The sequence below is a fragment of the Puma concolor genome, chromosome B1 (genome assembly GCF_028749965.1).
Source record: "Puma concolor isolate L17-30 chromosome B1, mPumCon1.1.hap2, whole genome shotgun sequence".
NCBI classification, from domain to species: Eukaryota; Metazoa; Chordata; class Mammalia; order Carnivora; family Felidae; genus Puma; species Puma concolor.
This window is the reverse complement of record NC_141670.1, coordinates 51,126,611-51,152,259: the sequence shown is the minus strand read 5'-3', so window position 1 is coordinate 51,152,259 and position 25,649 is coordinate 51,126,611. Positions and strand designations below refer to the sequence as shown.

Genomic DNA, 25,649 nt, shown 5'->3' with positions numbered 1-25,649 from the left:
CCTATTCATTAGTTGATAGGCATTTGGCTTGTTTCTACTTTTTTAGCTATTTTGAATACTGCTATGAACATTTATGTATATAACTTTTTGTGTGGATGTATATTTTTACTTCTTTTGGGTATGTGTGTATGTATATATATGATATATATATGTACATATATACATACATGTTTGTACATACACATACACACATATATACTACACACACGCACATAGAAGCGGAATTGCTGGGTCATATAGTAATTCTGACTTTTGAGGAACTCCTAAATTGTTTTCCAAAGTGACTGCACCATTTTACATTCCCACCAACCATGTATGAAAGTTTTTCTCCATGTCCTTCCTTGCCAATAATTGTTTTATCTTTTTGATTATTGCTATCCTAGTGTGTGTGAAGTAGTACCTCATTGTGGTTTTGATTTGCATTTCTCCAGTATCTAATGATGTTGAACATCTTTTCATGTGTTTATTGGTCATTTGTATATCTTTGGAGAGATTTCTATTCAAATCATCATTGTTTTAAAAATTGGGTTGTCTTTTTATTATTGAGCTGTTGGAGTTCTTTATATATTCTGGATACCAGTCCCTTATCAGATAAATGATTTGCAAACATTTTCTTGATTTCTGTGGGTTGCCTTTTCATTTTATTAATGGTGTCTTTTGAAGCACACATTTTTTTTCTAAGATTTTATTTTTAAGTCATCTCTACACCCAATGTGAGGCTTGAACTCACAACCCCGAGATTAAGACTTGTATGCTCCACCGAGTGAGTCAGCCATGCACCCCTGAAGCATAAAACTTTTTCATTTTGATATGGTCCAATGTATCTGTTTTTTTTTTTTCTTTAGTTGCTTGTGCTTTTCATATCATATGTAAGGAATCATTACCTTACTCAAGGTCACGTGGATTTATGTCTATATGTTTTAAGAGTTTTATAGTTTTAGACCTTGTATTTAGGTCTTTGGTCTGTTTGGAGTTAATTTTTGAATGTGACGTGAAGTAAAGGTTCCATTTTATTCTTCTGCGTATGGATATCCAGTTGTCCCAGTACCACTTATTGAAAAGACTGTTCTTTCCCCACTGGATTTTCTTGGCACCCTTGTTGAAAATCAATTGACTATTGAATTTAAGAGTAAGATACAATAAGCTCTTTAGGAATGTGACTGGTAGGTAAAGGGAAGTACATTTACACTTCTGAGTAGTATATGTGGTTTGAAAATTATTAATAATTTTCTGGAGAATTAGAGAACAGATTAATAAATGGGCAAGTCAGAATTATTTTATTCACACTGAGAATGATACATTTCCTCAGATGCAACATGAGTTATGTAAAGGGAGTATCCCAGATCCTGCCTGTCTTTCACTGTGATGTCATTGAGGAACGAGCCATAGTTGATTTATGCATTGAAGAAAGACTTGTTTCAAATGATTGTTCACTTGTACAGGGTGACTAATTTGCTGGCTGAGTAAGCTGAATTGTCAGCTGTTAATATTTTAATATTCATCTTGAGGAACTTGACCTAGAAGAGGATCCTGTTTGGGAAATACTATGGGATCTTTAATGTTAGTGGAGTAAATTTCCTTTTTTTAAGGACTCATGGATACATCAAAGCATTCATGGCTCTAAGTATGATAAAACTCAATTAGTCATGACATAAACTTATAGTATTACTTAACTTTAAGATCATTCTGGTTTTTTATTGGTTTTCAGACATAGTACTAATTAAATCCCAATTTCATTATTATAGACTTTGATAGGTATAAACTGTTGTGCATGTGTTACTTATTATAATAGTGGTGAGTATTTAGTGCCTTTTTTTTTTATTGTGGTAAGTATATATAACAAAATTTACCATCTTAAACCATTTTTAAGGGTGAAGTTTAGCGGCATTAAGTTGTTGTGCAACCATCACCACTATCCACCCCTAGAACGTTTTTATCTTGTAAAACTGAAACTCTGTATCCATGAAACTCCTCTGTTGACTCTTAAGCCCAGCCCCTGGCATCTACCATCTTACTTACTATCTCTATGAATTTGATTACTCTAGGTACCTCTTATAAGTGGAATCATATAGTATTTGACCTGTTACAACCAGTATATCTCATTTGGCATAATGTCTTCAAGGTTCATCCATGTTTTAGCAGAATTTCATTACTTTTTAAGGTTGAATAATATTACATTGAATTACACCACATTTTGTTTTTCCATTCATTCATTGAGGGACACTTAGATTGTTTCTACCTTTTGGGTATTGTGACTACTGCTGTGCACATGGTTATACTTTAATGCAGTTTTTGCAAAGGCAGCTCATAGAAGTTAGGTCCTTATCTTTAAAAAACAATTTTTTTTTTTTACATTTAATTTATTTTTGATAGAGAGAGACAGAGCACAAGTGGGGGAGGGGCAGAGAGAGAGGGAGGCACAGAATCCAGGCAGGCTCCAGGCTCCCAGCTGGAGCACAGAGACTGACGCGGGGCTCAAACTCACAAACCGTGAGATCATGACCTGAGCCAAAGTCGGACGCTTAACTGACTGAGCCACCCAGGTGCCCAGGTCCTTATCTTTTTAATCTAAGTATTGCTCCAAACTAAGAGGAAGCTGCTTATCTTTTGAATTTTTGGTAGGTGTTTTAAATTTTTTTTTTAATTTTTAAAATTCACATTAAAGTTAGGGCCTAAATTTGTTACTGTTATTTAACTACTACTTACTTTCTAAGCAGTATAGATCAGGAAGCCTTAAATGGAGAACATATCATATTTAGAATCTTGTTGCAATATAATTGAATTCAACCAACTAGTAGCATTTGATGGTACTCTAGCTATAGCATTTTATATTAAATGTTTTTCATATATCTGATCCTTAAACTGTCTTCAAATCTCACAGATTTTATTTGCTTGTGTGTGTGCCCTAGATGTTCCACCCATATTCTAAACAGTCTTGTGAAAAGCCTTGTCTTAATATCTATTCACCAATCAACAGAATTGGAGTGGGAATTTTGTTTGATTAAAAACTGAGCTAATGAGGGGTGTCTGGGTGGCTCAGTCGGTTGAGCTTCCAACTTTGGCTCAGGTCATGATCTCGTGGTTTGTGAGTTTGAGCCCCACATTGGGCTCTGTGTTGATAGCTTGGAGCCTGGCGCCTGCTTCAGATTCTGTGTCTCCCTCTCTCTGCCCTTCCCCTGTTTGCATTCTGTCTGTCTCTCTCAAAAATAAATAAACATTAAAAAAAAAAAACTGAAGTAAGGAAGTAAAGATAGTTGTGAATATTTTAAAGGCCACCTTTCATGAGTGTTCGATGTAGGGACATTTCTAAGTGTTGCAGTCTTCAGGACAGAATGAATTTAGGTTGGATATTAGTTATTAGGTGATTCTGTGTATTATATAGGATTTTCCAGGCGTTGGTTCCTTCATGATGTCATTAATGCTCCCAAATTATTAGTTGTATCTACCGAAGTCATGAAGAAGAGGCAGAGAAGGGAGGAGCTATGAAGAGAATAAGGAAAAAGTATACAAATGTTGAAGGAAAATGTTTGGATCCCTTCTCAATTCAAGATCATTTAAAATGATGGCAGAGCACTTAGTGAGAAAATATTGGATTTACAGTTTTTCAGGCATGCATTCTAATGTGTACTTTTGCATGCAGAACTATACACACAGCTCCTTTGCTCAGACCAAACACTCTTGCAAGACACTAATAACTGATTTTGTGGTGGGTGGTGAGACAGTAGATTCTGAGTCACAGCACAGTTTCCGGAGGGTTGATAATGCATTTGTGTATAATATAGATTTGACTGTGAGGGGCCAGCCAATACAATGTGGTCAGACACCATTAAGAAGTGGTGTTAACAAAGTATGATGATTATAAACTTTCTTGAGCTCTGGGCCTATAGACTTTAGTGTCAGTTGACCACAGTGGAACACTTGCTGCTTTGGGATTAGTCTTCCACACCTAACTCTGTAGTTTTCCTTTCAGTTTTCTTTGCCTAAAAAAATGTGTTGGCTAAAAGAAAGACTGCTAAATTTTTTATACTTCTAGAATACATTTTTGAGAACAAATGTAGAATAACCAATATAAGTAAAATTGTGTCAGGTACAGGGAGGGAATTTTTTGTTTTGCTTTTTTTTTTTTTAAATTTGTCTCAGTTGTGTAAGTTAAAATGTAAAAAATAAATGACCTTTCCTGGGAGTGGAAATACTTCTAAGTTATAATGAGATGACATTGACTTTTGGCCAAGGTTCTTTGGGAAATACAAAATAGCTCCAGGGCAGTGCAGCTCCTTTCCTTAGGGTTTATCTTTTGGTAATGGCAATAAGGCAAACAAATAGTTTCATACTTTGGGTCAGAAAAATATTAGAATAAAAATATGAGAACATAAACATGCCGTGGCCTATACTTACAAAAAAATAGCTTTATTGAGATATAACTCACATATCATACAATTCAACCAATTCAGTGGTTTGTATTATGTGCAGTTATCAGCATAATCAATTGTAATATATCTTCATACCCCAGAAGAAAACTATACCTATGTAACAGCATGGTTACTATAGTTAGTGATACTGTATTGCATATTTGAAAGTTGCTAAGAGAGTAGATCTTAAGAATTCTCATAATGAAAAAAGTTTTTTTGTAATTGCATATGGTGACAGATGTTAATTAGACTTATGTGGTGAGCATTTTGCAGTATACATAAATATGGAATCATTTTACATGTTTTATACCTGGAACTAATACAATGTTATATGTCAATTATACCTCAATTAAAAAAAACCCTGTCATACCCATTAGCAGTCACTCCACAGCCATAGGAATAACTAGTCTATTTTCTGTGTCTTGTTTGCCTATTCTGGACATTTCAAATGAGTAGAATCATATAACATGTGGTATTTTGTAACTGACTTTTTTCAGTTCACACAAGCTTTGTTCATGTCGTGTAGTATGTATCAGTACCTTATTCCTTTTAATTGCCAAATAATGTTCCATTTTATGGATATAATAAATTTATCCATTAGTTAATGGACATTTGGCTTATTCCTCTTTTTGGCTGTTATGAATAGCCAAATACTAGGGTTATGAACATTTATGCACAAGCTTTTGTGTGGACCTAGATTGTCATTTCTCTTGAATATATATGTAGGAGTAGAATTACTGGGTCATATACCAGCTCTCTGTTTAACCTTTTGAGGAGCTGCCAGACTTTTCCAAAGTAACTGCACCATTTTATATTCCCATCAGTGATGTATGAGGATTCCATTTTCTCCACATCCTCATTAACACTTGTTATTATCTATCTTTTTGACTATAGTTATGCTAGTGGGTGTGAAGTGGTATCTCATTGTACTTCTGATTTACATTTCCTAATGTGTAATCTGTTGAGCATTTTTTCTGCTTATTGGCCATTTTTGTATCTTTTTTTGAGAGATATCTGTTCAGATCATTGCCCATTTAAAAGTTGGATTATTTGTCTTTTTATTATTGAGTTGTAAGAGTTCTTTATATTTTCTGATGTAAGCCCCTTATTAGATATATAATTTACAAATATTTGTTCAATTCTGTGGGTTGTCTTTTTACTCTTTTGATGGCGTACATTGAAGTACAAAGGTTTTTCATATTGATGCTGTCCAGTTTATCTGTTTTCTTCTTTTGTGTTTGTGCTTTTGGTGTCTAAGAAACTATTACCTAAGCCAACATCATGTGCATTTACTCATGTTTTTTTTTTTCTTATGAGTTTTATAGTTTTAGCTCTTACATATTTATTTCTATGATCTGTTGGAATTAGTTTTTGTGTATGGTGTTCATTTTTGTGTGTGTGGATATCCAATTGTCCCACCACCATTTGCTGGAAAGACTGTAGTTTCCCCACTGGATTGTCTTGTCAAAATCAGTTGGCCATAAATATGACAAGTCTATTTCAGGACTGTCTATTCCATTAATCTACATGTCTGTCCTTCTGTCCTTATAGTAGCACTGCACTGTCTTGATTACTATAGCTTTCTAGTTAAGTTTGACATTGGTGAATGTAGTCTTTCTATTTTGTTTTTTTTCAAGAGTATTTGGCTATTCCTGGTTGTATGCATTTCTGTATAGATTTAGGATTACCTTGGTAATTTTTGTTTAAAAAAAAAATCTAACATTTTGATAGGGATTATCTTGAATTTTGTAGACCAATTTGGGATATATTGTCATCTTAATAGTATTAAGTCTCTCAGTTAATGAATGTAAAATAATTTTCTATGTATTTAAGTCTTTTTTTTTTTTTTAAATTTTTTTTTTTTCAACGTTTATTTATTTTTGGGACAGAGAGAGACAGAGCATGAACGGGGGAGGGGCAGAGAGAGAGGGAGACACAGAATCGGAAACAGGCTCCAGGCTCTGAGCCATCAGCCCAGAGCCTGACGCGGGGCTCGAACTCACGGACCGCAAGATCGTGACCTGGCTGAAGTCGGACGCTTAACCGACTGCGCCACCCAGGCGCCCCTCTATGTATTTAAGTCTTGAATTTCAACAGTGTTTTGGAATTTTCGTTGTACAAGTCTTACACTTTTTTTTTCTTTTAGAAAGAGAGAGTGCAGGTGTGGGAGAGGGGCGGAGGGAGAGAGAGAGAATCCTAAACAGGCTCCATGCTCAGCTCAGAGCCCTATGTGGGGCTCAATCCCATGTCTCTGGGATCATAACCTAAGCTGAAACCAAGAGTTGGACTCTCAACCAATTGAGCCTCCCAGGTGTCCCGGTCTTGCACTTCTTTTAAATTTATTCTTTTATATTCTATTTTATATTCTTTTAATACTTTTCAAAAGTATTTAAATCTTTTTGATGTCATTATAAATGAAATTGTTTTCTTGTTTCTGTTTTTTTTTTTTTTTTTTTAATTGCTGGTGTATAGAAACACAACTGCTTTTTGTATACGGTATTGATCTTGTATCCTACAACTTTGCAAAACTTGTTTATTCTAATAGTTTTAAAATGGGTTCCTTAGGATTTTCTTTTTTTAATTTAATTTATTTATTTAGAGAGAGAGAGAGTGTGTGTGGGAAGAGGGGGTAAAGGGAGAGAGAGAGAGGGAGGGAGAATCTTAAGCAGGCTCCATGCTCAGCAAAGAGCCCAACACAGGGCTCCATCCCATGACCCTGGGATCATGACCTGAGCCAAAATCAAGAGTCCTCTTCTCAACTGACTGAGGTACCCAGGCACCCCTGATTCCTTAAGATTTTCTGTCTATAAGACCATATCATCACAAGTAGAGATAGTTTCACTTCTTTCTTTCCAGTCTGGATCCTTTTTGTTTATCTTGCCTAACTGCCCTGACCAGAACTTCTAGAACAATGTTGAACAGAAGTTGCAGTCATAGAATATCCTTTTCTTATTCCTGATGTTAGTCTTTCACCATCAAATATGGTATTAACTGCAGGCTTTTGTAGATGTCCCTTATCAGGTTGAGAGGTTCCCTTCTATTTCTAGTTTGTTGAGTGTAAAGAGTGTTGGATTTTTGTCAAATGATTTTTTTCTGAAATAAACTACTTTAAAAATGACTATTTTCTCTGTTTTTTTTTTCTTTTTTCATCTGCAGAAATTGACTTGCATACCAAATGTGTGGTGGATGTAGATGCAAACAAGGTTATTCTTAGTCCTGTAAATACTAATCTTTCCAAAGGAGATGCCAGGTAAGTTAAGAAACAGGGTTATGTTCAATGGATTTTTATTATTTATTTATTTATTTAAAACAATTTTTTAGTGTTTATTCTTGAGAGAGAGAGAGAGACACAGAGCGTGAGTGGGGGAGGGTTAGAAAGAGAGGGAGACATAGAATTTGAAGCAATCTCCAGGCTTTGAGCCATCAGCACAGAGCCTGACGTGGGGCTTAAACCCATGAATGGTGAGATCATGACCTGAGCTGAAGTCAGACACTTAACCAACTGAACCACCCGGGTGCCCCTGTTCATGGATTTTTAAATGACTGAAAGCAACAATGGCTGCTGAGTTGAGTTCAGCTTAGCAGATAGCAAATGCCTAATGACTATGTAGAGACATGTAGCTGTCAAGTCAAAGAGGAAAGGTCTATAATATGGAATGATTACGTGTTAGAGCGAGTGTTGTAGATAGCAGTTGTACCAGAAGCTCAGAGAAGAGAACTTTAGGTAAGATGGTGGAGTAACTGAAGAAGCCTTGAAAGAGATGATATTGGCTAAAGGATTAGTACGATGTAAATGGGAAGAAGTAGAGTAGAAGAGAAGGCCTTTAGGTTGTTCTTCAGCTTGGGCTGTTTTTACTTCTGCCACTTTGAATCCTGTCTGTCAGTTAGAGCCCATTTCAAGTGTTACTTCTTCCTGAAGGCATTGCTGCATCCCTCAGTGATTCCTCCCCTCTAAATCCCTGTAAACTATAATGTGTACTACCTAACTGGATTATTATACATTGTTTTAGATTGTTACTTGTAGCTCAATGGTGGATTGTAAGGTGTTGGAGGGAAGGGACTGTCTGTCAAGGGTTGAAGATGAATCACTTCCAGATTTGGATGACAGTATTAACAAAAAAAGAGCAAGAAAGTGTTAAGAAAGCTAATTTGGGGAAGAAGCAAGAGATTTATTTGGTTTTTCTGAGCAAGTGCAGGGAAGTCAATTTAATAAAATAAGGTATGATCAGATTACAGAAGATCTTGAAAGAAGATAAGGAAATTTGACCTTTATTTTTATGGGTAAGATGTCATCTTTGACAGTTTTTAAACACTGTGGTTAAGCAGGTAGATTAGGAAAAGTTGGTAATTGGCCATATAGAGAATGGTTCCAAGTGGGGAAAGACTGGCTTTTCATAGAGATCAGCTTTAGTCAGAGTGAAGAACATAAATTAAACAGTGCCTTCCGTGGTGCTTAGCATGAAGTAGATACTTAAATTTGTAGAGAAAATGTTGTATGTGGAAATATACACAGAAGGCATTGCATAAATGTTCTTTCACACTTGATCTTAGCCAAAAGGCCGAGAAGTGATCCATAAATGTTCTTTCAGATTCTTTGAGTTGAAAGAGCACTGAACTTAGTGTCAGAAAACCTTAAATTGAATCCCTACTTAACCATGATGTTTTTAACTATTAAGTAGCTACTAAATTAGTAGCTAGTTATTTTTGATTTTTTTTTGAGCCTCATCTGTATGGCGTATGCCTTACCTATCTAATAGAAGTGTTTTCTGAAGATCAAATTAGTGATGGTTAAAGTACTTTGTAAAGTGTTCTGTAATTGTCCAGGTTTATTGTCATTGATGTAGAAAAAATTTTTTTAAGTTTATTTATTTGTTTTGAGAGGGAGAGGGAGAGAGTGCAAGCAGGGGAGGGGCAGAGAGAGAGGGAGACAGAGAATCCCAAGCAGGCTCTACACTGTCAGCGCAGAACTGGATACAGGGTTTGAACTCACAAACCGTGAGATTATAACCTGAGCTGAAATCAAGAGTGGGATGCTTAATGGACTGAGCCACCCAGGCACCCCAACATAGATTTTGTAAGCATCACTAGGATATGGGTACTATTAGATAGGATGTTATTAGGGTGTGAAGGGTATAGATGTGTCAAAAATAATGCTAGAATTTTGAGCTTGCTAACTGAATGACCTATTGTCCTAAGTATTAATTGAGGTCATTAATACTGGAGGCTGTTTATTGCTCTTAGAATTCTCAATCTGGAGATTGTTGCTTTATTTGAAAATGTGGGTACCTCGGAACAAACATGGAGGCAATATCCTATGGTAGGAAGAGTATAGGCTTTACCTATAGGCTGACATGGATTCAAATTCTGGCTTTGCCATTTGGTAGATGGTTACCCACCTGTGATCCTTATTTATAAAGTGTTTTAGTTTCTTATTGCTGCATAACCAGTTACTTTTAATAGCTTAGTGGCTTAAGAAACAATAATCATTTATTATCTTACGGTTTCCTGTAGGTCAGGAATTCAGACAGGACAAAGCAGGGAGGGCTTGTCTCTGCCCCATGCTGTCTGGGGTGTAGCTGGAAGACTTGAAAGCTGGGTATGGGAATCATCTGGAAAAGGCCCAGTCACCCAGGTCTGGTGGTTAATGCTGCCTATTGGCTTGAGTGTAGCTGGGGTGGTAGGCAGAATACCTACTCACAATCTGGTGGCAAGTGTCCTGAGAGAGTGAGAAAGCCAGGTGGAAATAGTATTGGCTTTTATGTCCTAACCTTGGGAGTCACACAGTATCTTCTGTCCCACTTATTTACTCAGGCTGATGTAAAGATCTAAACAGTTTCCAGAAGAGGAGGCATAAACTCATCTTTTTTTTTTATGTTTATTTACTTTTGAGAGAGAGAGACAGAATGCGAGTGGGGGAGGGGCAGAGAAAGAGGAAGACACAGAATCCGCAGCAGGCTCCAGGCTCTGAGCTGTCAGCACAAGGCCAATGTGAGACTCAAACTCACAGACTGCAAGGTCATAACCTGAGCTGAAGTTGGACCCTCAGCCAACTGAATCACCTAGGCGCCCTTTAAATTTTTTTTTTTTTTAGTGTTTATTTATTTTTGAGAGAGAGAGAGAGAGAACATAGACTAATCTTTTAATGGAGGAACATCAGTGTCACATGAGAAAAGCCTTTGGGTTGGCATATGTATTGTTGTGGCTGTCTTTGGAAAACACAGTCTCCCACAAGTGTGTAATAGTATCTACCTGATAAAGTTGTTGTGAGAAAAATATGACAATATAAAAGCTGAAAAATGTTTTCTTTCCTTTTGAGATCTTTAAATCTTAGGGGTTTCTGAAAGAATCAAATAGCTTTTCTTGGTTTCACAGAATATCTTGGATGGCTCTTTTTTTCCATGTGCTGAAAATACAAGTCGAATATCACTCAGTGCTATAGAACATTGTAAAAAAAGTTTTTTTTTTTTTTAAATGACAGCTGCCAGTAAGGTTGATATGTAATGGTTTTTGATGAAGGAAAGTTAAGCACAGACTTAAAAAACAGCTTTTTAAAAAAAGCTTATTTATTTAAGTAATCTCTACACCTAACGTAGGGCTTGAACCCACTACTCCAAGATCAAGCATACATGTTCTTCCTACTGAGCCAGCCAGACACCCATTAAAAAACAGCTTTTTATTGACATATGTAATATACATATAGCGAAGTATACATGGCTTCATAATTTTCATAAGTTGAATACACTCCTTTAAGTGGCACCCAGAGAAAAAAACAAGAACATTGCTGGGATGCCGGCTGGTTCAGTCTGAAGAGCATGTGACTCTTGAGCTCAGGGTTGTGAGTTCAAGCCCCATGTTGGGTGTAGAGGTAACTAAAAGAAAGTAAATAAACTTAAAGAAAAAAACAACAACCAAGAACATTGCTAGTAAAACAAAAGATTGTCTCTGGGTGCTTGGGTGAGCATTTGACTCTTGATCTTGGCTCCGGTCATGATCTCTCGGTTCACGAGATTGAGCCCTGCATCCGGCTCTGCACCAACAACGTGGGGACTGGTTGGGACTCTCCCTCTTCTTCTCTCTCTGCCCCTTCCCTGCTGTCTCTCTTTCGCTCTTTCTCAGAATAAAGAAATAAACTTAAAAAAAAAAAAAGATTGCTTCTGGAGAAATGCTTTTTCTTTTAATATAATATCAAGGTAAAAAGAGAAAATAGAAATTTTGGAATATAGCAGTCTAGTGATATGTGTTGACTTTATTAAATCTGAGGAGTAATTGGAAGGAAAGCATAAATAAAAAGCTATTTTATGTGATGTGTGGTTAATTACAGTCTAGCTTGTAGAATGGCTAATCCATAAAACAACAAGTTGTGCTAGCATATTTATAACTAGAGAGCCAGGAATTTGAAGTTAACACGTAAGTGATTTGAGTCCGTTTAAGGCTCAAGTAGTCAGTTTAGGACTTAAGTTTAGTAGTCAGAAAGACTCAAATTAATATTTTTTCCTTAAAAGCTATAAAATCCTTGCTTTTAGAATAGTATCCAATTTTATTAATGTAAAATCATGACTAATTTTATATGTATACTTAACAACTCAAGTTGGTATACTTTGAAAGTGAACATATATACATTTTAAAGTAATGATTTGTATATTTTTCTGATTAATTTTGTGTTAACTTCTGGCAGTTGTATGATTTGATGTTTGTGCTTATTAAAACTAATAGAAGCTATAGTTGAATGGGTAAACTGTTTCCAACATAACAGCTTTGTCATGGGGATTTGGGAAATATTTTTTGCTGTGCTAGATATGGAATTTCAAAACTGTTCTATAAAGTAAGATGCTTAAAATTCAGAAAATTGATAACACAAAGCTAGAGAAGAGATTAAGAATGCCAACTTTGGAGCCAGAAATAGTGGATTAAATCTCAGCCTCACAGGGGCGCCTGCGTGGCGCAGTCGGTTGGGCGTCCGACTTCAGCCAGGTCACGATCTCGCGGTCCGGGAGTTCGAGCCCCGCGTCAGGCTCTGGGCTGATGGCTCAGAGCCTGGAGCCTGTTTCCGATTCTGTGTCTCCCTCTCTCTCTGCCCCTCCCCCGTTCATGCTCTGTCTCTGTCCCAAAAATAAATAAATGTTGAAAAAAAAATTTAAAAAAATAAATAAATAAAAAAAATAAATCTCAGCCTCACCATTTACCATGTGTGTTATGGAGCAGGTTACTTAATTGTCCTCTGCCTCTGTTTATTCACCTATAAAGTAGAGATTACATCAGTACCTGCTTGTAGGTTGTTATGGCAATTTAAACAAGTTAAAATATGTAAAATGGCAGTGCCTGGTATACAATAAACCATATATAAATATTAGCTATTACTTTATTAAAGTTTTTTTAATGTTTATTTTTGAGAGAGAGACAGAGACAGAGTGCAAGTGGGGGAGGAGCAGAGAGGGAGACACTGAATCCGAAGCGGGCTCTAGGCTCTGAGCTGTCAGCACAGAGCCCTATGTGGGGCTCGAACTCACAAACAGCAAGATCATGACCTGAGCCGAAGTCAGACGCTTAACTGACTGGGCCACCCAGGCGCCCCTGTTAGCTATTAGTTTAAATATTACTGTTATATTATTATGGGCTGTATTTATGGTATATTCAGTGAGATATAATATAACTTCATAAAGGAAGTAAAAAATTTTAAAACAAAATATATTCAGTTCAATAATAGAGTATATATGCTTATCAAGAAATTACCTAGTTCTATAAAAATTTCAGCTGTGCAAGGTCAGAAACTTAATTTTATCTAGTTTGCCCAAAGTTGATGGAGCACTTAGGGACTAACATGCCATCTATTAGAAAGCTATGACCCTTCATTTTATGTTTACAGTGAATAAAATAATTAGTCCCTGCCATCAAGCTTCTCCTTAGTATCAAGTAATTTGGGAAACCAGATCAAAACATTGCTTGTGAGCATAGGGTAAGAACAAAAGGACATTTTATCAAATATGGAAAAGATTACAGACGAAGTATTTCTATTTCTACAATACTCAAAACACTAGAGACTATGGGGCGTCTGGGTGGCTTAGTCAGTTAAGCGTCTGACTTTGGCTCAGGTCATGATCTCATGGTTTGTGAGTTTGAGCCCCGTGTCAGGCTCTGTGCTGACAGCTCAGAGCCTGGAGCCTGCTTCAGATTCTGTCTCCCTCTCTCTCTGCCCCTCCCCTGCTCATGCTCTGTGTCTCTCTCTCAAAAATAAAATAAATATTAAAAAAACAAAAACAAAAAAACCCACTAGAGACTGATACATTTGCATCCACCAGACCAATCTTTTTCTTGTGTATGGAGGACTGGGTACACACTCACAGATTTGCTCTATGTATTTTCTCATGTGGTGCCACACGGCTTGGACTACTAGTACAATTAACTGTTTTTTTTGGAATTTCTTTTTTGCCCTGAATCAGTTTAGTTTTCTAGATTTGTCCTGGGGGTTTTTCAAATCTTCATAAGCACCATGTTCACAGATCATCTTTTAGAGCTAATGACCAATTCATTATCTATTTTTGGTACGTTTTTACAATTATAATTCTCAATGTTTGATTCTTAGCATTTAGGAGCACTTTAAGTTGCAAATAATACCATGGTGTAGAACAGCCTCCTTTTATGTATGTATGTATGTATTTATTTGTTTGTTTATTTACTCAACATCATACTTTTATTTTTTTTAATTTACATGCAAACTAGTTAGCATATAGTGCAACAGAGATTTTAGGAGTAGATTCCTTAATGCCCCTTACATGTTTAGCCCATCCCCCCTCCCTCACCGCCTCCAATAACCCTCTGTTTGTTCTCCATATTTGAGTCTCTTATGCTTTGTCCCCCTCCCTGTTTTTATATTATTTTTGTTTCCCTTCCCTTATGTTCATCTGTTTTGTCTCTTAAAGTCCTCATATGAGTGAAGTCATGATATTTGTCTTTCTCTGACTGACTAATTTCACTTAGCATAATACCCTCCAGTTCCATCCACGTAGTTGCAAATGGCAAGATTTCATTCTTTTTGATTGCCGAGTAATACTCCATTTTATATATATATATATATATATATATATATATATATATATATATACCACATTTTCTTTATCCATTCATCCATTGATGGACGTTTGGGCTCTTTCCATGCTTTGGCTATTGTTGATAGTGCTGCTATAAACATGGGGGTGCATGTGTCCCTTCGAAATAGCACACCTGTATCCCTCGGATAAATACCTAGTAGTGCAATTGCTGGGTTGTAGGGTAGTTCTATTTTTAATTTTTTGAGGAACCTCCATACTGTTTTCCAGAGTGGCTGCACCAGCTTGCATTCCCAAGAACAGTCTCCTTTTAGATAACTGAATAAACGTTTAAGCCTTATTTGGTCTAAATTAAAAGAAAATTTTAATTTCACCTCAGGTCACAATCTCATGGTTTTTAGGTTCGAGTTCCGCATTGGGCTCTGTGCTGACAGCACAGAGCCTGCTTGGTATTCTTTCTCTGTGTGTGTCTCTCTCTCTCAAAATAAATAAACTTAAAAAAAAAAAACCCAAAACTTAAAACTTAAACTCTTAAAACTTAGTAAAATTTTATCCTGTAATAAATGTTAATGCTAGTTAGCCTGTCACCATGATAGGGCAAAATAGTTTCTTAGGCTGAGGTTGATCTGCCTTTTGCCTTATTCCTCCCTCATCTACCCACCAAACAGGCCTTTCCTACTAACCCTGGCTAAAGTCCATTGAAATACTAATATTGTTTTAAATGGGAGTAAGGTGTGATTTACCATGGAGAGTGGCAGCATCTACTTTATGAAAGTTATGTTATAAAATTATGTATAGGTGAATTTGGAAATGGGAATGCATTTTCCCATGGGAACTGACAGTTGTTCCTCGTAAAAATGCTATTCTATTAAAAAAGTGACTAGTTTGGCCCACGATTCATGGAATCAATCACATATTTTTACATTTTGGTATGCAGCAGAAGTGCTTCATTTTGTCACACATAATTTTAAAAAGATTGTATTCAAGAGTTGAGATTGAATAAAATTAATAATTTTTCCTCCTTATTGAGGACATTCTGAAGTGAGAAAATATATATATATATATTTTGGCTCTGGGTTTGTGGCAGTGAATAATGCAAGACTATCAATAACCAGAATCCTTTAGTGTCACCATGCAGAAAGTCCCAGCAGTTAAACCCACTATTGTTTTTGAAACAATGAAAAAGGCAAATAACGGTATTATTATGAACATAGTTCTTACCTCAAGACCACTAGGAGTCCTTACACAACAATTAACATTTTTTAAAATGTTTGTTCATTTTTGAGAGAGAGAGAGAGAGAGAGAGAGAAGAGAGAGATAGGGGAGGGGCAGAGAGAGACTGGGACAGAAGATCTGAAGGTTCTGCACTGTCAGCAGAAAGCCTGATGTGGGGCTCAAACTCACAACTGAGATCATGACCTGAGTTGAAGTCGGAGGCTTAACCAACTGAGAGCCACACAGGCACCCCATTACATGACAATTTAAGAACCAAATTTAGGCATTCATTCATAGCCTGTAAGAACTGGATGGATGTCTTTGGTTATTTACTTTTAAGCTACTTTATTGAAATGTAATAAATATATCATGTAATGCACTGGAATTCATTGTTTAAACAGTTTAGTAGTTTTTATTATATTTACTGAGTTGTGCAACCAGCATCATGATCCAATTTTATGACATTTTAATCATTCTGTCACTCTACTTTCTATCTCTGTAGATTTGAGATTTGACAATTTTGGACATATAAATGAAATAATACAATACATGGTCTTCTGTGATTGGCTTCTTTTATGGAGCATAATGTGTTTGAGGTTTATCCATGTAGCATTTATCAGTACCTCATTCTTTTCATGGTGGAATAATATTTCATTGTATTCTGTTTTGTTTATCTGTTCATCAGTTGATGGATATTTGGGTTCCACTTTTTGGCTATTATGAATAATGCTACTGTGAACATTTATGTACAAGTCTTTGTGTAGACATATGTTTTCATTTCTCTTAGGTGGATATCTAGGAGTGGAATGGCTGGGTCATGTGGTAACTCCATGCTTAATACTTTGAGGAGCTGCCAGACTATCCCAAAGCAGCTGCACCATTTTACATTCTTAACCAGCATTGTATGAGGATTCTCATTTCTCAAGCTTTTAAAGAAGGCTTACTTACTGAAAGGAAAATGGTGGTGACTCTGGCTAATTGGAGAGCGCATACCCTGCCTGAAGGCATTCAAATTACAGTTAAAAAGCAAAACAAAACATTGTGCTGTCCAAACAAAACAGGTCTTGGCCAGATTCAGCCCTTGGCTGCTGATTTGGAACCCCAGGTTCCAGGATACTTTCCTACTGAGTCTGACTTCTTGACAGCTTTTTAAAAATTGAGCAAATTTTAAAAAGTAACAATGCAAAAAGGTTTAAAGAATAAAACACTTTTATGTTAATCGGTCATGTTAACAAACCATTACCAATCCAAACAATTTAAGTCTTGTGTGAACCTCCTTCCAATTTTAATCCCGTTCCTCTCTACTACGGTTAACAACTTTCCTGAAGTTTTTTTTATCTTTCCCTTGTGTTTCTTTATGTTTTTAGTTTGTGTACTTGTAAATTGCTTGCATATATTACGTGTATGCGAATGACTGTTTCTAGTAAAAGATCAGATAAATAAGTGACTCAAAGTTTGACTATTTATACGGTATAATGCCTGATTGATTGACTGATTTATAGCCTGGGGACAGGACGCGTGGGCAGGAAGAGCTGCCTAATGCCTGATTTTTAAAAGCAAAAAAAAAAAAAAAAAGTATTAATAGGAGCCAAAAGAAATATCATAAGTTTATCTTAGGAGGGAAGCTAAAAGTTGATATTTAATCACATACCATATTCCTCCTTTTTTCCTCTGAAAAAACCCAGACCTAAACCAAAGCTTTTCCCTCCTCCTCTATTGTTTGCAGTGACTTCCAGACAAGAATGGCAGTGACATTGTATTAGTGTGCCTCCAACCCTTTGAGGAGACTGTGGATCAGTGAGCTGTGCCTGTTCAGAGGTGCTGCTTGAAACACCACAGCTGAAACCTAATAAAAGAGAAGGAAATTCTCACTAAAAATTGCATTGTTCAATCCCTTGGTCCACTAGTCTACTTTCCTCTTTAGCTCTGTGTTTTCTATCGTGTGCGTGTGTGTGTGTGTGTGTGTGCGTGTGTTGTGTAACACCGTAAGAGTTAATACATTAACTTGGGAGTTTCTCTTACAATTCTTTTTCACCCTGTCCCACCAAATGTAAGCTTTGAAGGTAAGAATTTTCTGAAATAGAAAACATTCGAGAGTTAGACTTTAAGACCTTAATGAATGTGAACACTGATTTTTTCGTGGTATTTTGTGAAATGGTCTGTTCTTTAGTACATGGTCTATATTTTGTGAAATGGGCTGTTCTTTAGAAGAGTTTCTTCAACATGGATGTCATTAGCCATAAATGGCACAGATATGCAGTGTTTTTCTGTTCTGTAGTAAAACTATGGTGCTTCCTTCTTTTTTCCCATTTGGTCATGTTTAACCTAAAGACTAATTGATATGTATGAGGATAACTGCCAGTCTAGTGAGAAAAATACCTGAGATGTTGGTCTCAACCAGTACTGGTTAGTAAGGTCATTAAAAATCTTTTTATTCTTGGGGAACCTGGATGGTTCAGTAGGTTGAGTGTCCATCCAGCTCTTGATTTCGGCTCAGATCATGATCTCACTGTTGTGGGATTGAGCCTTGAGTCAGGCTCTGTGCTATGAGCCTGCTATGATTCACTGTCTCCCTCTGTCTCTGCCCCTACCCCATTTGCACTCTTTTGCTCTCTCAAAAATAAATAAATAAACTTAAAAAAATTTTTTTATTCCTTCTGATTTTATACTAGACATCAGTTTAGTCATGTCATTATTACTTAATATGAGCAAAACATACTCCGTCTTTCTTTGGAGGTTCATAGTACTCTGATCCTGGTAGAAGAATGAATATGTGCATATACATTCAAATATATACAAACTTTAGTGAGGCTGACCCATGCATATACATTTCTCTTGCAGATGGATTGAGCAATGCTGCCTAGGAGAGGGCCTAATGCCAATAATTGCTTTGAAATATCAGAAGTCATTTTCGGAGCAATTCCTTGTTAGTGGAAGGCATCATTAGGTCATATTAGATGATGACTTTTAAAATTTTCTACTGCTATATGGATACTAATTTAAGTAAAGATTTTAATTGAAGGAAGTCATGCAAAATGTAATTATGGTATGTACAATAGACCTGTTTGTTCTTTCTGCTGTGAAATGACTTGAGTGAGGCTAATAATTCTGCCCAAATAGAATTTACTCCTCTGGAGAACAGTATGTGGTATGTTTTAATTTTATAAAGACCCTCTTCCTTGGGGAGCCTGTCCACCCTGATTATGTCAGAGTAAAGTGAGGAGAGCATTGTTCAGTATACTCAGAAAGTTAAGATGATTTTTCCCTCTATTTTAAAAAAGTACTATGACCATTGAGTATAGAAGTCATGTACTACTTTTGAATATAGTTATGAAAATGAATCAGATTGTTAAAGCTGAAAAGATAATAAAATATGTATAACTGTATTCATATATTTATACAGTTAATATAGCAAATAATTAAATAGCTTTAAATATAGATTTTTTTGAAGTTTTGCCAGAAAAGGCTAGTAGGTGGCCAAAATGAAATGTGAGATAGTTTGTTAGTAAACCTGCCTGAACAAAAATTAGACTTTTATAGTAGAATTGGTGATATTTTAACATTGCCATTGGGTATATAAATACTAATTATCTCATCCTTTTATTGGTATAACAAGAAATAAATTTTTAACTTTATTTTTTAAATGTCTATTTATTTCGAGAGAGAGAGAGCATGCCTGTGTGAGCAGGAGAGGGGCAGAGAGAGGGAGAGAGAGAGAATCCCAAGTGGAGTCCATACTGTTATCACCGAGCCTGACATGGGGTTCAAACCCACAAACTGTGAGATCATAACCTGAGCTGAAATCAAGAGTTGGACACCTAACTGACTGAGCCACCCAGGTGCCCAGAAATAACCGTTTTTTAAAATACGAGAATAGAGAGTGTCTATCACTAAGTCTACTTGTTTACTAACATTTGCTATAATGAGAACTTAGCGTTATGTGTGTTAGTTACTAGGTTAAGATTAATAGGAATTAAATGTTTTGAATTTATCCAGAATTCGAGATTCGGCACAGAAAATTATCAGATAATATATATTAGATATCTAATTACAAATAAAGTTTAGGTAAAACTATCAAGTCTCACTATTGAGGTTTTTAAATTGTCTTTGTTCTTTAGCAATACATTTTTTTAAGGGTTCTTTGTCTCGGTCTCTAGTGTAGGAGTTGTTGCTAACGTAAACTAGATATTGTATAAGCATCCAGACTTTTCTTTAAAGATAGAGGTAGCACTACTCCTTGAGGAAGTGTCACATGAGAAACCACTCTAACCCAAAAAGTTGCTGTATCACAGTACCTTAGCAATCTTTATGATCCGTTCAACAGTTCAACATCAGCTCTTTGCCAAGTATCAAGCTAAGAGTTAGGATAATCTTTATTAATCCTTAGTTCCATTACATCGTGGTTAAATTATTTTTAGCTTAGAATGTCTGTAAACACTAGTAAAACAAAACACAAAGCGAAACAGAAGACTGAAGAGTTGAGAAGTTGAATTACTCTCTTGTGGACTTTGTAAGGTTAGATTTTTGCAGACTCAGATTTGAAATGATTCTGTTGTTTAATTTTGAGCATTGTGCATTTTTTTATGAGAGTGATATTTAGCTAAAATGAAAAGTGATTTATTTTGAACATTAGTAGTTTACGGTTCTGGAGCCCTGTTTACTTCTTCCTAAGTTTGTTAAAGAAGTGTCTTGTTTGATGGTGAATTTTACTTTTGCTTCATTTTCATCAAACCTCATTTATATATATTTATAATTAAATAAAAACTTGTATAAAATGGGTAATAATTAAGAGCAATACTGAGTCTTTATCTTCCTGTTTTGGCCCTTATATAAAATAAGTCGGTAATCCCTTTGTACTACTTTTAGGAAAACTGAAATGGAATTTGCATAAAGATCACTAAGTAGGTAAAAGTTGTATTTGTCACTTAATTTTTAAAAACTTTTTGTTACAGAGAATTTAAAAGATACACCAAAGTAGATAGGATAGTATAATAAACCCCCATGTGTCTGTTACTCAGCCTTCAAAATCATTAGCTCGTGGCTAATAAGGTCCTAATCAGATCTTCAATTCTTTCCTCTTTCCTATATTATCATCAAGTTTTCAGTGTTCACATGTCTAATTATCTGATAAAGTTTTTTCCCTATAGTTTGTTTTGAATAGCATATAAATATGGTCTCTACATTGTGATTGGATTATGTTTTTTGATTTATTGCTCCTTCAGTTGTTGAAGAAACTGGGTTGCTTGTTCTGTAGATAAAGAGGTGAATTTATTACAGAGGATGTGTTATCCTTAGTTAGATGTCAAATCTTCCTGATTTTTCTGGTGAGTATTTTTATCCCAAAATTCCTTTCCTCTCTCTGACATTACCCTAGTTAAGGACTGTAATTGCCTTATGTTTAGATTACAACATAGCTTTTAACTGATTTCTGAAACCCACTAATACCAGACTGATCTACCTTCAAGTCTGCCACTACTTCCTGTATTCTAGAATCTTTTGAATTTAGAGCATTTATTATTTCTAGTAACTAAGAAATGTCACTGTCTAGGTGACATCTTTTATGTTTGTCCTGTCCTATTTTCAAATGCTTATATTGTTTAGCTTTTTCTTGTGTGTTTTGAGGCCCCTCCCCTTTTAGACTGGCTACTTGAAAGCTGAGACCACTTCTATTCTTTGTGTCACTTGCAGTGCTTTCCAACGAGGTGTTCAGTGAGTGTTTCTTGATTATAGCTATTGTATTAGTGCTTGTTTTCAGAAGCTCCCTCGTTCTGGTATTACCCCCAACTAGTAATTGGAAGGGTGATTTATAAATCAGGGAGTTAGATTTTATGAAGAGTATTTTTCAAGACAGTGGTAGAGCCTGATGAGCCTTCTCCATCCACTTTACCATATGGAGGGCAGTTTTCAGTATCCTTGTCCACTAGATACAGTAGCTTGTTTACTCCCATAGCACCACAGCTTTTGTTTTATTTTTGTCGTTTGGACAACAACCTTTTGTTTCAATGCTGTTTCATTATATTTAAGTTTACCATTTCCTAGTGATCTAATATTAGGATCATACTGTAGGATAAATTTCCTTTGGGAAGAATTTCCTGAAGATTAAATAACTCTGTAATATAGAAAATACATTTTGCCAACTGGGGTGCCGCGGGGTACATTTACCCATAGGTGTGTTTTGTTTTGGTTTGCAGTTTCAGTATTTAAAAATGAGGAAGTTTCATATAAAAATTCAGATTTGTAGTTTTTCTTAAGCAGCCCCAAAATCTGGCAACACTGGGCTTATTGCCTCCTTTGACAAAGCCATGAGCTCTTCAGGTCCCCAGCTGGTGAACTCCCTTATTTATGTTGTTTACCTGGCCCCTGTGGACCTTTCCATTTATAACCTTTGGTGTAGATTCTTACTGGTTCAGTCACAAAACACATTCTTTCCTGACCTCAGCCTAGGGGTTTGGGGCTCATGTTACTCTTTGAGACCATCAGTGTTTGCACTCTAAATATGTTATCAGTTCTTCTTTATTAAGAAATGCAAATTCCATAATTGTTGACATGACTTTATTTATAAATTATTAAGTGTTCAACTTAATACATTGTATACATTTGTAAAAATATAAAACAATACTATCTTCACTAAATGTATAGTTATATTTACATATATAGTTTTCAGAACAGTGTTATTTTTCTTAAAATACTATGTTAACCTATAATCTTGCTATTTTTTAAATTAATTAATAAAATGTTTTAAAAATTTCTCAGTTTTAAATTCTCACTCAAACATGGACTGTAATTTATAAAAAAAAAAGCTCTTTATGGTCCTCAGTAATATTTAAGAGTGTAAAGGAGTCCTGATACCAAAAGGTTTAAGAATTTCTGATCCTAAAGGATAATTAAAATTGTCTGAGGCACACACCAAAATTTTAGAACATAATTATTTTTCCCCTTCTGAGCAAATCATCTCTAGGTCCCTGCAAAAGCCTACTTAGCCCATGGTATTTCTGAAGTTTATAGCACTATTTAGCTAAGACATTTTAAGCAAACAATTCTTTGATTCAGAGTTCCAGGTTAGCAAGGCCAAGAAATCTAACCCTCTCTTTTATAGTGGGGAGTCAGGGATTACCTGGTTCTAAGCCTTTCTGATTGTTCTCTTGCTCTTGATAGAGTTTGTCGGGTAAATGGTGGGAAGAGGATTTGAAGAACTGAGATGTGATTTTTTGTGATTTGGGTTTTTGGGGGGGCTCTCCTGTGAGATTCAGTTGCTAGGGGGTGAGAGAAGGAGTTGTGGAGGAGAAAACAGGTTTCTTAAAGACTTTGGGGGTTTGAAATAATCCTACCTCCTTCCCTTTGAGGAGTGGACAAATTAGGAGAGAACATGCCCTGCCAGGACTTCCTGAAGTTTCTCCTCCCTCTTCTTTCCATCTATCAGTCACCCATTACTTGTCCCCAGCAGAGGATCAAGGAGGGAATCTTTCTTCCTCTCTCCACTTTGGTGTACTTTGTTTCACCTTATATTACAGAGTCTTCACCTTATATTACTGGAGTAATAGAAGAGTTAAGTAAAGCAAGATATGGGTGGAGAAGAGGAATTCCTTTGCTTTTGCTGTGGTGAGATAGACAGGGAGATAGACAGTATGGAGAGACGTTCCCAGCAGCTGTTTGTGGATAGGGGAATTCCCAGGCCAGTTCAGTTGGGCAGCTGTCCAAGTAGAAGGATAGCACGTGTACTCCTGACACACGCTTGGTTTTTTTAAATTCTCTAGTTGCCAACACCTATCTTGTTCCTCCAACTATATTTTAGATCCCTTTGGGTTAGGGATTGAGTCTTATCCAGTTATCCTTCGTGTTCAAAGGATTAATAGGTATAGAGTATCTATGTGCTAATATCTAGCATAGGGCTGGACACGCAGATGCTCAAGCAATACTTTTAGATTGAAAAAAATCACGTATATTGTCCTGTTGCCCTAAGAGGAAAGTGGAAAGTCCTCAGCCTAATCTCATACAATTTCCTTTATGATGTGGATTGGAACAGGCTCTGCAAGTCTTACAAGAGTATATGTAGAGAAGACAAATTTAGGTGTATTTTAACTGTAGTGCTGATCATTGGAGGGACTTTGGCCTGCCATCCCTGGTCCTGAGGAGGGCTAGTTCTGATGGCTCTCTTGGTCTGTGTTGTACCTTTCAAGAAGGAGCTCCTCCAGGTGTGAGATTCCCGGGACAGGTCTGTTCTTCATAGTGAGTTATGTGAAGTTCTGTGTCTACCAGGGTATTAAAGAGGACAGAGAGGGCAAGAAATGAGTTTATATTAAAAGTGAAGTGAAGAAAGCAAGAAACCTTTGACAAATCAAAATCCTGCTTACTGTCAACAGGATGTATTTATTTGGTTGTAAATTTGTATGTTGGAAAATTTATAATAATTTAACAAAAAAATTGAAAAATATCTCTGAATAGATGGGGCGCCTGGGTGGCTCAATCAGCTGGGCACAGGTCATGATCTCATGGTCTGTGGGTTCAGGCCCTGCGTCGGGCTCTGTGCTGACAGCTCAGAGCCTGGAGCCTGCTTTGGATTCTGTGTCTCCCTCTCTCACTTCTCCTCCCCCTGTTGTGTTCTATCAAAAATAAATAAACATTAAAAAAATAATTAAAAAAAATATCCCTAAATAGAAAGATCGGTAACTAAAGATTTCAGATGTCAACGGAATGTAGGTACTGTGAGGGAGAAAAGGATGGCCAAGACTAATCTTATTTTTATTTTCAGTTGGAAATATAGTAATTTAAGTTTCAGGATATCTGTTAGTTTTTATGTAGCTGGAGCCTTACAGATTTCTGGGAAGTTGAATTTGTGATGCATAAGCATTTTTGATTAGAGCTCTTTGTTTTGCAGCCTGGGACTTTTATAGCAATTTTATGCAAGGATACATATATATCTAAATCTTTATTAAGGTAAAACCTTTTCCTTTTTATTTCTTAGATGTTATAAACTTAAAAAAATTATCAAGTGTTGTAAAAAAATAAATTTTACCCAACAAAATGAAAACCATCATAAGAACCTGAAGAGTAGCTACTGTTTTTATAGTTATACTTTATAATTTTACTTGACTTACATATCCTTCAGTGTAGAAAATTGGGTGACTTGATGTTTTGGTCATATGTAACAAATAAATTTCCTTGTTCAACTTTATTCGCAAAAAACAAAAACCCCATGTATAAGCAAAATCTTAGCCTGTTCAGTTATTACTCTCACTTAGTCTCTGGGTTAGTCATGGCTACCCTTGCAGTCTGCTATATACTCTTTGGGGGGATTGGAAACTGCAATATAATGGAAGAAAGTGGACACCATATACACATTTGGTACTATTTCACATTAGTCATTATAATTAAGTTATATAAGTTAGTATGGGAAAACCCTATTGTGTGTGAAAGTTTGATTTATTAGAATTGAACCCATATGCTGGCCTTTATCCACTTGCATCAAGAAGGATGCTTAAAAGCAGCATACTGGGACAGAGGCTGGCTCAAGATTAAGTCATACCTTGGCACTGAACTAAGGCCTTGTCATTTCTGTAAGCTTCATAGGTTTTCTGACTCTTTCACCTTCGTCTCCTGTATCACACACTTCTTATGTGTCACTTCAGATCTTCCTGGCCTTATTCTCCCTAGAGCCTTTGATCATGTTGTAGCCCTAGCTGTTGCCAACTCAAACTGGATGCTGACCAACTTCATGTGGACATAATCTGACACCTCATGGTTCCCTCCTCTTCCCCTTTTTCCCTGGGACTGTGTTCTATGATAAGCCTTAGGTTTTGCTTTCTGAGGAATCCATGCTGAGAATGGACATCCTTTTTGTATGCCCTCACTCTATATGGTAATGGGTTCCCTTGATTGTGCATTAAGCTGACTATCAGTTGATCTGATGTATTTTGGCCTAACCTGGTACTAATAATAAAGACTTGAACTTAACAGTTAGGAAGAGGATAGGCTTGTTGATCAT

At 36.2% G+C, this 25,649-nt stretch overlaps 1 protein-coding gene across 1 annotated transcript in view; it reads left to right on the top strand.

Moving 5' to 3' along the window:
* KIF13B (kinesin family member 13B) overlaps window positions 1-25,649 on the top strand; it is a 201,810-nt gene that overhangs the window by 8,563 nt on the left and 167,598 nt on the right. Inside the window, exon 2 of the mRNA XM_086703788.1 lies at window positions 7,566-7,659. Within this exon, the coding sequence (XP_086559914.1) occupies window positions 7,566-7,659 (94 nt within the window). The remainder of the gene's footprint in view (window positions 1-7,565; window positions 7,660-25,649) is intronic.